This window comes from Diadema setosum, chromosome 13, assembly GCF_964275005.1.
Source record: "Diadema setosum chromosome 13, eeDiaSeto1, whole genome shotgun sequence".
Classification (NCBI taxonomy): domain Eukaryota; kingdom Metazoa; phylum Echinodermata; class Echinoidea; order Diadematoida; family Diadematidae; genus Diadema; species Diadema setosum.
In genome coordinates this window covers 22,574,824-22,591,543 of record NC_092697.1, presented here as the reverse complement: position 1 = coordinate 22,591,543, position 16,720 = coordinate 22,574,824, and the positions used below count along the sequence as shown (strand labels likewise).

At 38.3% G+C, this 16,720-nt stretch overlaps 1 protein-coding gene across 1 annotated transcript in view; it reads right to left on the bottom strand.

The window, feature by feature from the left end:
• Positions 1-384: 384 nt before the first annotated feature.
• LOC140236726 (uncharacterized) overlaps positions 385-16,720 on the bottom strand; it is an 86,169-nt gene continuing 69,833 nt past the window's right edge. Inside the window, exons 11-12 of the mRNA XM_072316652.1 lie at positions 1,908-1,999; positions 385-957 (exon numbers count right to left, since the gene is read on the bottom strand). Of these exons, the coding sequence (XP_072172753.1) occupies positions 901-957; positions 1,908-1,999 (149 nt within the window). The 3' untranslated portion in view covers positions 385-900. The remainder of the gene's footprint in view (positions 958-1,907; positions 2,000-16,720) is intronic.

The following is a 16,720-nucleotide window of genomic DNA, read 5'->3' as shown; positions in this document are numbered from 1 at the left end:
GGGGAATGCTAGAATAAGGCATGCCAAAACTCTGCCACAAGGCATCCCACAGATCAATACAGAGGTATGGATTAACTGGCGGGGATTACTGTGTCCACCCTGCAACCAACACCAGTAGTCTTGATCAAAACCCTGGCGTTTCCTGGCATGTCTGACCAGCCAGTAAGTTACCTTTCTTTTCATGAAAAATTAACCAGATTCTATATCAAGAATGGTCACAAAAAACACAAAATATTTTTTTGAAAAGCACAAACTAAAAATATATAAAAAGGACTTCAAACAGTAACATGAGCTTCTATTTTCAATCTGTTGAATGCAAAATTTATTTCTGTTTTCTTTTTTCCATCAAGCTCAACTGCTTAGCTAATGGTAATATTTTCCAAAAGACATTCCAGTACTGTAAAGAATGATGGTTTATATCAAGTCAACCATGCATTCCTTCACTTCAAGTAATATGACAAATGATATCATTAAAGCAAGAACACGTAAATATGTATTGAAGCAAGACTAACAATAGGGAGGGTGCACGCGATACTCTGCAGCAGATTAACAAGGTAATTACCCACACAGTGTCTTCTTTACCCCCAATCTAATGTGCAACAGTTCAATTCAATAATGCAATGTTTCGCAATTCAATCACTCTCATTTAGCGGATTTGGTTTCAAGCACGGTGTGAGTTTCACGTCGCACTCCCGAATGCCAAGCGGAGCTACAGCCGTACAACCGGGGTCCTATCACCTCTTTGTTCGGTTCTGTTTTCTCTGGCCTGTCGTTCTGCACCATTGTATCGATCCGGAGCCAAATCAAAACCATTCCATAAAATCCTTTGCATTAAGCAACATCTCACCTTCCACAGATGTTCTTCATCTGACACTCAGACATGTGTCTAGACTTTCTTTGTTATCTCAAAAATTGGCTTGGCAGTGGATCCAGCCCATGGCAGGCTTTCTTGTCAAACTTAATCCCACAACACAACAAGTAATACATCAAGGAAGCACCAAGTTGACACCACATAGGACCCCCCCCCCCAAAAAAAAAAAAAAAAAAATGAGGGAGAGAATGGGAGAGAGTGGGAGAGCAAGAGAGGAAAGAAAATAAGACAAGAAGAAAGAGAAACATAAAAACAAAGTGATGGTACAGAGGCTGACTACCAAGCATGCTACATACCTTCATGGAAACACACAAACACAAAAACAGGAAGAGAAGAAGTCAGATGCTGTATATGCCATATATTTCACAAGGTTTTTATTTTCTAAAATTTTGTGACACTGGTGCTATTAACAAATTAACAATATGCAAAATATTTACTCTGATCCAGATGTTGAATGTGACGTGCATGCGAACATCCCTCCCTTCATTACTATACTCCACTCTCACAAATCTAACCATTTGCAAAATTGTCAGAAAATTTTGATTTGATTTATTTATAAGAATTCTTAAATAAATGATAATACTTGTATGTAGTAAAAAAAAAAAAAAAAACACAGAGAAAGAAGTGAGGCATTCAAGGTAAAAGCAGGAAATGTAAGGCATTAGCTGTGATATGATGTCACTGTAATTTTTAAACCTGTTCATTATCAGTGCCAGCACGCAGTGCAGACAATGTCCATGACATTTTGTAAGTGGTGGTTGCGAGAGGGTTAAGACAAAGCTTAATAACATCGGCTATAATGACAAAGTCAATATCTTTTTCCCACAGCCCACTTTGTGTTGAATCAAACTAAAAATTTGTTTCACCTTTGAAAATTAGATATTTCATTTTAAACCTGGGACTTAACTCGATATTTCAGTACCAAATAAGCAAGTATAAAGTGTGTACCAGGTTCTCGCAATGTTCTCTGTGACTAAAATTTGATATAAACTGGGCAAGCTTGTAAAACTTCACTGTTGGCTAATCTCAAACTTACTTGGTCAGACTGTAAGTATCCACAAAGATAGCTTTCAAAGTCCAGCCTTCTAAGGACTCTGTGATCTTGATGGATGTTCCTGTAAGCAAGAACTGAAAGAAAAACAAACAACAACTCAAAAACAAGCTAGCAGTATGAGGTAAAGGCAAAGTACACCAGAACGTATCAATGTCCAGTGAGGCACTCTCAGTTTTTAGACGAGCGGTTAACATCAAAGTGGAGGACACATCAAAAACTACAATTTCTTTGTTTGTTTGTTTTTTTCAAATTCTTTCTCACTTTCTCTCTTTCATATGACACATCTTTCTAAGAAGACGTCTGACCTGTATCAATGCATCTACTGGAAAAAGTGGTCAGATCAAATAGATTCTGCAGAGTAGATTATGAGAATAGCTTCCAAGCATCCAACAGCAGCATACAATAAAAAGACAAACACTGTGATTCTTTAAAACCATCCTCAAATTCCAATTGGCAAAAACTCGAAATACACCTACTAATAAACATGAACACTATGCACACCTCATAATAGATAAAAGAAATGACATAAAGATGACCTCTTCTTAATCATCATCATTGTCATTCAAGGAGCTTTGAGACATCAGCAATGAAAGTCATTCCTTCTACTTGATTATTTTGAAACACTATGAAAAAATAAGCTTAAAGTTGTTATGCTTACATGGAATTCCTCCGTCTTCCCTTTATCTCTTTGTTGCACAAAGCCTGTTGAAGCCATTCTTCACAATTATCACATCCCATTATCTTATATTGTAGTGATAGTTAAATATAAACTGCTTCTCAAAGGTTAGTGGTGGATCCAGGGGGGGGGGGGCGCATTGGGGGCTCCCCTCTTTATTTTTTGTTAAAACAAAAGAAATTTTAAAAAAAGAGATGAAACCCAGAAGTAGCACCAAAAATATTCTTTGCGCCCCCCCTTAACAAATTTTCTGGATCCGCCCCTGAAGGTATATAATTCGGAACAGAAGCATTTGTCATTCTTTAAATGTATGTATTTCTCTGTTTTTACTGCTTTGAGGAAGTATGTGTGTCATCAACCTATTACAATATCTTTTATAGTTATGTCATACAGTAATGGGTTGGGCTGAACATGTATTGACAAATTTAAAGCCTGAACCGCAAACTCGCACAGCAAAAGGCAGGTCATGAACTCACTAGTGTATGTATGAAGCAAACCCTACTCCTAGCCGGCTCCCCTCCCCCCCCCCCCCCCCCATTGCTGAATATAGGTCATTGTGTCTCATTCCAAGCTCCGATGTAATCATGGTGTCACACTGTTCCTTCTCCCATACCTAGGGCGCGAATATTGGATCGCCCTGCATTCCATGCAAATAACACAGGTTTGTATCTCACTCGAAATTGACTCTTTCCTTCTGTTTAAGGGAGAGAGAAGGAGAGAGGTGGAGGAAGAGAGAAAGAGACAAGGAAGACAGAATAATGAAACTTTTTTTTTTTTTTTTTTTTTTTAGTGAAGGAGAACTGGGATGCATCCCATGCAAAAATGGGGTGAGTGAGATCAACCCTAAAGCATGCATACTCATGATAATGTTTGCACGTCCATTTCCACCAAGTCATCCTGCCCATTTTCTCTCCTTCTCCTTTTTCCTCCTCCTCCATGCATTACCGAAGTAGAAAATGAGATGGAATGGCAGTAATGGATGGGGGCGCTTGTTTTCAAGAGTTTATGACAACACCAAAATGACTAGGACCGCTGAGAGAAGAATTGCAAATAAACGCATTCATTGCAATGCCGACAGATATCGCAGTGGCAGTTTCAAAAAAACGACAATGGGCAGCCGGGAGGGAACATCACATAGCGTCCAATTCTCCGGCCTCAGTTCTGATTTGCAACAAATCAGATTTGGTGTTGAATCAATTTAGGATATGATTACTGAACTGAGTGCTGTATCCCATGAATGGGTGAGCCTCGTATCCACTGACACAACCCAACACGGTCCCTCATCAAAGTACTCTTATTCTGGACAACCGGGGGAAAAATGGGGGTTGGCTCTTCAAATTCGGATTCCACCAAAATGCAAATGGGGCAGGGGGACATCAAATCCATCTCTCTGTAATCAGTTTTCTCTCTCACAGCTTTGTAGCCGAATACATTACAGATCAAGTTTCTGGTGGTCGTGTTCTGGCACACAGCAATATGGGACAGAAGTGGTCAACTGTGAATGACTTTTTTCGCCCATTTTTCCCATCATTAACCACTGAATTCATGGTTCCATTAGATACTCAGGAGACCCTTTTCCACAGTGGTCTTTTTAGATGACTGCGTTTTTTTTTTTCTTATATCCTACCGACAGCCAAGACCCTTTGACCGCAAACTTCCTTCTGTCACTGGTTTGACTTGGACTGCACTCATCTCAATAACTTCAACAGAAAATAAACCTATATCAAGATGGTCTCCAGTAAGATTCATGGGTTAGGTCCCATTTGTAGCCAACTACCATGGCTCAATCCGGTTGAAATCATTTGTAATGGCTCAACAGGTATAACTGCTCAACGGTGGATCAATCCAAATAGGTACTTCTGGGAAGTCTGCACTAGTTCTTGCAGCTGAGTCTTGGCCATATGTACATCCATCTTTTGGTCTTTGATGAAATATATTGCTACCTTATGCAGGCTCTAAACAACATAAACAGATCTCCTTGCATTTTCTGAGTTATTTAATGTACTCTTTAAAAAAAAAGTAGTCTGTAATGGGCATACCAATGGCAAACAGGTCTTACATTGAACCCTTTAAAAGGAGTCATTGAAAAAAGAAAAACAACAGTGATAAATACAAAAGGATACACAAAGAAGTGTATGCATTAAATTTAGTGCAATTTTTGTATGTGAATACATCTTATGATGATATCCTATCCAACGTATATCCTTTATATGAGTGACTCTGGAAACTCTTGGCAACTAAGTGATTCAAATTATAATCGACTTTCACAATATCTGACATGTGATGTAGTGAGTGGGGAAAGTGCACATGAGGTAACGTCATTTCTGTTTCTTGGCTGCAAACCTGTAATCTCGATGCAGCACATATCAGTATGATTGTCATTATCATATTTTCCATCCTCAGTGACACCAACCTATTCTAAACTAATGCAGTCCTCAAAGAAAACTTCACAAGCAAGATTCCTGAATACCATACCATCCCCTCGCCATAATCTCCTCATCTACCAAGGCCACTGCCATCCTCCAAATCACATGGTTCCTCTGCAGCACCTCCTTGAGTTTGCATCAAGAATCGCTGGACCATTACACTCCCCTGCTAGGACTGTTGGCCCATCTTGGCACAGGTCTCCCATGAAACCATCAACTCCTGATTTAACTCTCATCCAATCTTCATCACTTCCATCTTGCGGCCAAGGCCAGTGCTCTTACTCCACCCCTCACTGAACAAATTCTTGCCCGAGGGTTGCAGCAGTAAAGAGGAAAAAAATATTTGAGTCATCAATGGGCTCTTGTACATGTAAGCATCCCTCACAGAACAGCAGTGGTATCTGGAAATCTGGAAATCTCTCCCTTTTCTCTACCAGCTTATCACATACCATGTTAAGAAAGCACTGAAGTAAAAAAAAAGAAAAAAAGAAAAAAGGAAAACATGACAGTGAAAAACTTGAGATAATTGTTTTTCTCCACTGAAACTGGCAATGATGAGTCTAATGTCTGAGTCTTCTTATTCAGAGACTTGTTAGATATTCCCTAGGTGTGATAAAATCAATCTTTATTAACCCCTCAAATTGTTTTTGATCCCAACTCAGTGATGTTCTGACCTTCACATTTACTTCACCAAATTCATCTATAAGATCTAAAGGATAGTCCTTTGAAGGCTATTATAGTATAATGCTTTGAAGTCAGGTGAAGCTTGCCACTTTTAGCTGCAATACAAAGCTGGAGTAGCTTAGACAGGGCTATTACTACTACTACTACAGTATGCAAGAAAAAAATCTCAAAAGATCTAATACAGTATTATGAATACACCAAGATAAAGTGAAAAGCATAGGATGTCGACACAAAGATACATAAGAAATTGCATATGAAGAGTTTGTTTGCAAAAACCGATAAGTCCATATTTGCCAAATGGAGATATTTGGGATTAAAGGTCAAGAAAAATAAAGAGAAGAATGGAGAAGAATAAGAAAATTTTTGCTTATTTTGACCATAACTTCAAATATGTACCTTTATGTGTAGTGACCAATATATCATTTAAAAGGTATTATTTTGTACTTTATGACAGAGACCGTACTTCGAAATTTTCAAAAATGGACTTATCGGTTTTTGCACACAAACTCTTCATATCTTACACCATATATCTCAAGTACATTTGAGATCATACCACACATCAGACAGATGTTTCAAAAAAATACAGCAGTGATAAGCAAATTATATTTCAAGAAATGCACCAAAAAAAAAAAGTTCAGAAAGGGATAGCGAATAAGGGCCAAGAGATAGAAGGAGAGAGAGAGAGAGAGAGAGAGAGATTGAGAAACAGATAAGAGAGACATGAATTGAAAATGGAGTAGGTTGGTGAGAAATAGGTGTATACCACAGTCACAAATGAACATTTTTCAGCATTATGAACCCTTTTGATAGATATCTCCACCTTAGGCAATTCCCATATCAAATTGGATTCTTCTTGCACTTTAAATATTGAGTCAAAAGACTGTCTTTATTATCTTGACTTGCTTCCCACTGTGTTATAAAAAGTGAGTGTTAGCAAATTCTTTTTAATGTTATGTGTACACATTGTCTCACGTCCACAGCATGTTGGTCATGGTGGCTTGAAACGTGATTGCCTACGCTGGGAACAGGTTTGGGTAAATGTAGCATTACATAGAGACAGAAGGCAAATACTATCTTTTCAATGTGTCTTAAATGATTACAATCAGTCTAAAGATCATTAACTTATTTTACAATTTAGCTTAACATACTGTAAAACTAGGAAACATTCACATTTTTCATAGTATGTAACTTCCATGAATCACCACTGGTTTTCAATGCATTATGTAATAAATAACACTTGTATATGCATTTTACTTTGCCAGTCTCGGCTCCTCACAAAATTTGAAAGAGTTTCATGCACTATTTTTTTTTTATTTTTTTATTTTTTTATTTTACAGTAAATATGAATTGACATTTATTGTTTTTTTTTTTTCTAAACTGCTCCCTGCATCAAATTTATGTCTTCTGATAAAAGCGTGGTGATAATCAAAATTGCTAAAGCTCTTGGATATAGCTTTGTCATGCACTTGTTGTTCTCATGTGCTTAATAACTCTGCATGGCTGTTGATACCTTATTGTATTATTAATATACTATTGTGCTCCCGTGTGTGTTCCAGTATACAAATGACGCACAGGTCTGAGTGCGTCAGTCGGAATTGTGTGCATAAGGTAACTATGGAATGCTTAACCCACGAGGCGAAGCCGAGTGGGTTTAGGCTAAATTCCATAGTTACCGCATGCACACTATATTCCGACTGACGCATGAAAAGACATGTGCGTCATCTGATTTATAGAATGGGTAATTTTCTTGCTGCCAAAAACCCATTTTTCTATCGTGTTACCCGATGACAAAATTACTGGATGCATTTCCTTTTGGCTTGGCATACACAAACCATGCATCAGTTTTTACTGGACGCACGGCCAGCCATGCATCAGTAAATACTGATGCATGGTTGTTTTAGCCAATAGGCGTCTCGTACTGGGTGCGTGAACGCTTGCTTAGTGCGCGAATCTTTGTTACAAGTACGCGTACTCTTGCTACAAGTGCGCGATAACGTGTTTACCACTGTGACTCAACGTGCGGCCAGTAAAAATCAACACATAGCTCTCGACCAATGAGATCGCAGGATTCTCGCTATACCCATTCTATAAAAGGATATGCACGACAAAAAAAAAATGTAACGAAAGTGTCATTGTATTGCCTGTGCAACAAACAATTCATGAAATCCTTGCACTAATACTTATAGCTTACCTACATATACTTTTCTTTTTTTTTGTTGTTGTTGGGTTTTTTTAAAGGTAAATGACATATTTTCAATTACATACCCCATCAAATTATGGATTAGAAGCACAACAATGCAGTGTACACTAAACTGAGGTAGTGGCCTTCTTATCAGATAACATTCTGATTATTTTTAAAGAAATATCACAAACAAGGCAAAAAGTTGTCTTACATCAGCTCTCTTGGTCTTATGATTTGTCAATATTCCCTTCAAGTGTGCTTGTATTTGTGTTATCAGAATCAAACAGGTGTTTTGTGCATAGTCTTAAATACATATTGACAGCAAAACAAAACTTTTTCTGTTGAGTAGGGGAGGGGTGTGAGTAGGAGAACCACCTCTCCTAGGCAATGGGCCAGATAGAATGCATGACCTTTTCTTTTGTGTGGCTGAATTCAGCAGGTGATACTGACGTTGGAGGCAGGATGGAAGAAATAGATTGCATGAGACTTTGATTGATTGCTGCAATCACTAGCATTTATGTAGGCCGCCGCAAGAGTGCCCCCTCGCCCGAGCCGAGCCCGTTGACTCGGCTCAGAGTAGCCTCTTTGGAGGCTCCAGTCCACCATCGATACAAAGGGAAAATGCAGGATTGGTGGGGAGGGAAGCTTAATCATCGCTATGAAGATGTTTGAAGTCTGAGGGGAAGAGTGGTCCAAGCTGAGCTTGATCAAGTCCATCAGTCTTCAATCGGTCAATGCCAAGGCAGATAGGCAGAAAACCAAATGAAATGAACAATGCTTTGTTTCTGTCTTAACCTAAACCTCTTGCAACTAGCTGATCACTCATAGCCAGTATTTTTTTTAATAATTTACCAACAAGCATTTAGATTGTTTTTCCTTTATTGCAAACATTTAAAATGTAAGTACCAGCTACTCTCATCAGAGTATGCAACCTTGATTATTATCTAAAATTTAAAGAATTGCTCTTGCCAAAAAGCACTTAATTGTGTGAGAAATTATGCTGCAACAAAGGTATTGTCTAATCACATACAGCAATTGAATGTCTTAGTTTTTCCTCTTTTTTTTTTTTTTTTTTTTTGGGGGGGGGAGTAAAAGCTATGCAAATTTTGCAATAAGATACTGGTTTATAGATTCAAATATGCACATAAATATGTTATCACCTACTTATTTCTGGTTACAGTTCATTATTCTGAAGGTTCATTATTACAAAGGTTCATTAATTCAAAAATGAAAAAAAAAGGTTTGTTATTCTAAAGGTTTGTTAATCTGAAACAAAATAAGGTTTGTCACTCCAAAGGTTCTGTTGTATGCATCTTCTTTTCATTTCAGATTAACGAACTTTATCTAATATTTTTGAATTATGAATCTTCTGAATAATGAATCTCATTTTATTTTCAAATTCATGAACCTTTGGAATAACACCACAAATGATTGAAAAAAAGGAACACCATGATAATTATGAATTAGCAACAATATCTTTCAATTTAATTAAGAATATAACTGGGGGAGAGAGCAAAGGTCACATGGAGAGATCAAATTAACAGAGGTGCAGGGATTTATTGAAGTCATCCACTTGCAATGACTCCATAAAACAAAGTCAAATATTGATTTAGGTACATCACCTAGGACAGGGCTACCACTCATCTTGAAGAGTAAGGAATGCCTCAGACGGGAACATAAATGCCAAAATGTCTTGTCCACTTCATGTCTTATCAGTCTCCAGTACATTGACCTTATTGGACTGGTGATGAAAGGGTTGAATCAGCTGAGGAGACATCTTACTCCATGTGTGCAAGTATCTCTGCCCATTGACAATATTGTAGGTTCCTACTGTGTGCTAATGATCAAACTGTATCTCCTGTATCATACATATTTAACGTTTCAAGATTTCTCTCTATGTAAATTCATTTACAAAGTTGGTATGTCTTACCATTTCATGGATAAGCCACCTATAAAAGAAGAAAAGGATTTTGATTAACGGCAGAGAAAGTGGGAGTTTGTGATACAGCTTATAACCTATGGTACAATCAATGATACAATATTTGAAGTTAAATTTGTTTACACTAGTCTGTAATTTGAATGTATCTTATTGATATTCATTGAGGGCAATATGTGTAGGTTCACATGTCTATGGGCAATAGTAAATGTCTTTACTTTTGTGTGCCCTGACCCACATGTTGTCACCATCTTTACCTCTATCATTTTGTGTTACATGTATAGTACAGAGTATCATTCTGTATGTTCACTCTAGTTTTTGTTTTATGTTTTTATGCTTATGATATGTATATGATCCTTATCTGATCAAATAAACAAAAATGACTATGATATTAACAATAATCATCATAATCATAATAAAAAATAATAATAATAACAGTAACTCTCACAACATCAAGTCATTCTATCAACATTACAAGCAAGTTGCATTATTGATGTGACCAAGTTGTATAAGTGGACAGTTGGCGTCATATGTAAAAATCATTTGCGTCAAAAGAAAACAACCCTGAGGAAATTTGTAATTTTGACTCTTAAGCCAGTGATAAAAGATATAAACAGATTTGCATTTATTTTCCAATATCTCAACCAAGTTTCTTGTTGATTAAAGCATTTGCAAAATCATGTCAGATTCCAGCAACACAAAGCATACAGTTATTGCTATCTAGGGGTAACAATTCCATCTTAACAAAAATTCTCATCCTGCGATTTATAAATCTCTTGGATGGTTTATACATTGGCAAATCTCTGAAATCCCTCGGCTTTTTTGCACTGTCCTACCAAAGTATTCAGAAATTATGAAGAGAAACATAATTCTAAATCTACAACAGGTGGATTCACTAGTCCTACCAAATAAAAAGCTTGGTATGATGCCCAAAGCAGGGATTACGGTGAGGAGCGCATCTTTGTCTTTCACAAAGTGGTGAGATGGGAGGTGGCAAACAGCCCATCTAGATGTCAATGACCTTCTTCCTGAATCCACTGGTCTCTACAGGCTTGGTCATAGGGAAAGGATACAATTGGTCAGTCATAGTAAAGGGAAGGGTGGTCAGATCTAATTCTGACCACAGGAACTGAGGTAAAGTAATCACGATAAACCATGACTCACCGAGTAAAGGGATTTATTAACAAAATAGTGGTATCTATATCAAAATCTAACTTCTTTCCACAAGCAGCTGGATTCCCCCTGGGAAGTCATAGCAAGAAAAATGAAAGGAGAACAACTATTACAGGATATTTTTTTTTTTCCTGAAGGCAGATAACAAACAAAAATATGGTTATAGCTATACATTCTTCATTAACTACATAGAAATGGCACTAATCCTGGGAAAATCATTTGATAAAAGTGGTTAGCACTAATAAGAAATATTGTAGTAATAAGAAGCTATAAGCAGCTATAAGAAGAAATGATTAAAAGAAGAGAGTGGTACACTGCTGTCATAGCTTCTACATCTCATCGACCAACCTGCAACACTTAATGCCTCATCCTTTGTTCTTTGGCTAAACTGCAATACCATGTCATATGCACACAAATACACAGACACACATACACAGACACACAAAATAATTAACTATGTTTGTCATTTCTTCTATGTCTTATGTACATCTCCAGATAAAGGATATCCCATTTCAAGATGTGTGAGACTTCACTCACTATACCATACTCACATTTTTTTTTTTTTTTTTTTTTTTTTTGGGGGGGGTTGTTCCTTATATCTGGTGTATGATTTTAGTTTCGGGACTTTAAAATAGAAGGGCAGTTGAGAGTATAAAAGCTGATAACATAACTGTTGTTTTTAATTTTGACCTCTTTTTTCTTCACAGCAAAGGATGGAAATCTGCTATTATCACCTTGAGAATTACTTCATGAAGATTTTCCTTTCACTTGGACTTCTACTTGTCTATCCCAGTTTTATATCTCATGATTTGAATGAGGATGAGTTTCCTGTGATTTGGCTCAGCAGGTAGCACATCTGCCTCCAGATCCAAAGAACCCTGGTTCGATTCCCAAGTCTAACTGAGCAACATTTTGTGTAATCATACCATTCCCTCTAGTAAGAGGTGAAACATCATGTCCCTCGAATAGGATATAAAATGGAGGTTTCGTATGAAAGAGTCACAACTCATGCATGTAAAAGATCTTGCTTCATTCATTCATCGGAAAGAGCAGGGTGCATAACCCAATGAAGTGGTCCCACCTCACACCTGACTGGACTCTGTTAAAGACCAGCTAGTGCAGCTAAATATTGGCTATCCAGCCATTTCTCTTGTGGAAAAATGAAACAAAAAGAATATGACACATATTGTTGTTCAACATCCTTACTCTAATACACCAACTGCTCCATACAGATTCTATATCAAACATACTATGATACTTAGTTATTTGGAATATGCATGCTCTTTACAAGAAATAGGCACATCAATAAGACGAACAGAACAAAATAGGATACATTGGTGCTTTTTAAGTGAATGTCCACTTGACTACCCAAACATGTGTTATCCAATTGCTGTCATTAACTGCTGAAAATGATCATTAACTAGACAAGAGTTGAAATGATAACAATGATGTTTTGTTGAAATACAGAGGCTGTGTATTTCATCGACTGACTATGCAAGAACAGACTGGTTCACTGAACTTGATGTTCTGACCTATTTAGACAATTCATTTACCTCCCTGATATCATGACACATTTACAGGAAAACTAAAAAAACATTACTTAATAACAAGTACCAGGGAAATTCCAAATGCTTCTACTATTGTCTCTTTTAACACTTTATAATTGCATTATACTCAATTGGCAGTCACAATGGCAACAGATAGAAAATAAGCAATTAGTCCTACATGGTTTGACTGCAATGATGGCAATTACAACAACCACAACTAAAACAATTCTTTCTCTTTGTGAAGTGGGGCACTAAAGCAAATAAAAATGCCAAATGATATAATACTCTTTTGTGCCTATGTGATGATATAAATATATACACATATGTACATATATATCATCAAGAACTTAGTAAAACGTAAGTATCACATGCACATATCCAAATATATACTTAATTCTAATTATGTATATTTAAAAAAAAAAATGTTTTTCATACAGTGTGGCAACAGGTTTCCTTCTTTTCTGTCCCATGATGCTAGCCTGTCCCTTTAAGCTGTGACACACCAAATTACACCTATGCCCATCCCCCTTTTCCTTACTTCCAGCAATGTCTGGGAAGTATCCCTCAGGGCAAGTACTGAACATCTCAGCATGCCTCTAACGCTTCACATCTCTGCTGTACTTCTTATACCACACATCCCCCCCCCCACCACCACCATCTCTCTTTCTCTCCTTCCTTACTTCCCCTCCTCCTCTCTTAACAGGTTCATCTCAACTTGCTAATCATGATGGAGATTTGTCAATTGGTAACATTGCCACATATCTTTAGGTCTAGTGTCCTTTGTGTCATTGAATCCCCTGTGATACTTGGTGTACATTGTGCAACTAATTCAACTGATATTGATGATGAGAGAAATGGAAATGAGAGTATGACAAGACTACCATGCAAAGTTTATTTCTGGCAGGAGCACACAAAATTTCTGCTTGGATGTGTCATTGTGTATCTGTGTGTGCATGGTGAATGTGTGTGTGTGTGTGTGGGGGGGGGGGGTCAAGTGAGGGGGTTGACTTGTACTCTCTCTTTCTCCCGTCAAACAGGGTCGGTCTCTCACACCAGCCAACAAGCCCCCTGCCACAGAGAGGGGGACGGTGGTTGGATGATCCCCCACTGTGTTTTGCCGGATTCCTCTGCCCTAATCCCCACTGCCTTCTTTGGGGACTGCAAGTGGGGAGTGATGGGGGATCAACGCTCGTCTCCCTAATCAATGGTGCTTCCACCCGCAATTAAAGGTCAAGAGTAGTGAAGGGTCCACTCTCCATTTGTTGACTTCCACCACATCTTCCTTGCCTGCTCCTCTTTAAAAGTAATCAGAGTAAACAATGTACTCATCTGCTAGATTATGAAGAAAAAATAATAAAAGAGATTACTGCTATCAGGAGTAGATATGAAGTTCTGATCTTTTTCTCCCGTGCCTTTTTCTTCTCTTTAATCTATTTTTGTGTGTGTGCAGGGTATGCATGGTGTCTTGATCTTCGGAGGTTTGATGATATGAACTTTTTTATTTTTATTATTATTATTTTTTTTTGGGGGGGGTAATGCACAAAACATTAATTTGCTGTAATTCTTGTGGCATTAGAAACAATGTTGACACATGAAAAAAAAATGTGGTGGATATCATATGCGCAATGTTGCTTTTTATCGTAATTACCTGTTCATTACTACCTTCAAATGAGATAATGCTATACTAATTCCAAAACCTTTGATAACTTGTGATAAACACTAAAGTAATGGTACCACTACGTAGATGCATGATAACTTCTGAGGCTGCCATTTTCAGAAGGAATGGGGGGGGGGGGGGGTTGTTCTCATCATCAACCTTAGGTGACCTTCTTGGCTTGACCTCTGACAGAATCTGAGACAAGCATTACCCTGGGGCAAACAGGCAAAGAAGCTGGCATAGAAGTGTAAACAAACCAGACACAGACAAGCTTGGCTCCTTTAACTCACTCCGTGCAGAAAACTTTTGTCGCACTCCATCCAGACGAAAAGATAAGTCTCCAAAAGATGAGTAAGCCATGCTCATCAGAAAAAATGACACCTCATTGTCTCTATATAAAGCCAACTTTGAAATTGTTTTTAAACATGATGGGAATTTATAAGGGCATAGCATGATGGGACACAGCCAAACCAGCTGAAAATTGGTCAATTGCTAAGAAAGTATGATAGTCTGAGGGTTAAGCATTGTCATCCTCCTCCTAGGAGAAAGCCGTGCCATCAACTGAAGGGTCATCTGTGTGCCTTGCTCCAGCCTTGGGCCACTTTAACAGTCATAAATGTTCATGCATGTCTGTGCCCTCCGGAGGACAACCCTCCATCATCAGCCGTGAAGTTCACGCATGGCACTTCAAGACCTCTCGGCTTAAATTCCAAGCTGTCCGTGAAAACATAGACAGGAATAAAATTAAAGATAAGGCAGTGGCTGGATTTAGATTTGGGGTTTTTCTGAAGTTCATCTGACTTTCCTTTCCTCACCCAAGGCTTCAATGCAACTCACTTTTTTTTTTGTTCCACACGCACACACACACACACACACACACACTCACACACTCTCTCTCCCTTTCTCTCCTCACCCTCTCTAGTCTTTCCACTCTCTCTGTCTCTGTCCCTGTCTTTCTTTTTCTCTATCTCTCTGTCTTTCTTCAATGATGCAGTTAGCACTCCTCGTGTCTGCACTTCATCAAGGCTTCGCTCAGTCCCACTTGTAGTACCGCAGGAAATGAGCACAGGACAGCCATAATCGGGGGATCTATTATGTTTCCAGGAGAAACTTTAGAGCAGGTTTCCCCCGCGGAGGGCAAGCGAGGTGGACATAACCCCCAGGAGTATCAAGAGAGGTGGTGACGACGTGCAGCGATGGTAGGGGAGAATTGGAGAGATGGTGGGGGGGGGGGTGTGGGGGATGGGGAGAGAGAAAAACTGAGATAAGTATATAAGAAAGAGACAATGATAAGGGGTGAGAGATAGGTACAGCTGGAAGAAGAGAAAGACTAATGAGTGACATAGAGAGGAAGAGAGAGAGAGAAACTTATGAGAGAACATAATGATAAGGTGTTAGCAGAAAGCACAGCTACAAGGAAAAGAAATATAAAGTAGATGGCAGGGAGAGGCTGGAAGAGTGAGATAGAAATTGATACAAGTTTACTAGAAACTTACAATAATTAGCATAATTATTAAATGATTAATTGATATAAATGAAATAACAGAGAGACTGATAAAAAGAAAGAGAAAGAGATACACAAATACAAGGTTACTAGAGAGAGATAGAGTTTGGGTGGGAGTTAGACAAAACTTGAACAAAAACACACAATGACAGAAAGACAGAAAAAAGAGGAAATAAGACAGAAACAGAGACAGACAGACAGAGGAAAACAGAGGCACACACAATAAAAGCAAATATTTTGAGGAAAGACAGGCAAAGCTTTGATGTTGAATGAAGCAAACACCTAGGGGCTAAATTTGACTATAATCCTTTTCATCACTATTGTTTAATGCATTTATGAAATATATTAACAACAGCAAAAACACTCCAAAACCACGAAAATAACAAGACATACCATTAAGTGCCATCCACATGACATGTACAGTTTGAGAGAAGACAGTAATCAAAGCATGTGGTAAGGATAAGGGGGGGGGGTTGAAACAGATAGAAAAAAGACAGAGGATGTACACATAAAAGAATAGAAGGGAGAGAGGATGAGAGAAAGTGAGATACACACAAACACGCCTGGGTGCAAGTTTACACCATGAATAAAACAAAGGGGTCCAATAAACAGCGGGCTCGCAGCTCCTCAGTTTAACACCTGTGGAAACCAACCACTGATGTCTGATTGTGTTACCGCATCAGGTTCAATCAAAACGCCACAGCAAAGGACGGGAATTAAGAGTCTCATCAATGCATCAGAGTTCAGGATCTTAGATGTATTCTCTCGTCTTTTTTCCCCTCAGATCCAAAGCCTGGTTTGTGTTGAGTGACACGCAATGGCAAGATGCTTGCTGAATACCTGAATGCCAAAATCTCTGGAAATGGACGCATGAGTCACTACATTTCAAAGTAAAATCAATGTGGGCTCATTCCCTACCTTTCGTCATCATCCATACTACCTCCTTCATCATATCTTGGGAGAGTTCATACATGATTCAAGGAGGGCACACCATCAAGTTCCCCGGCACC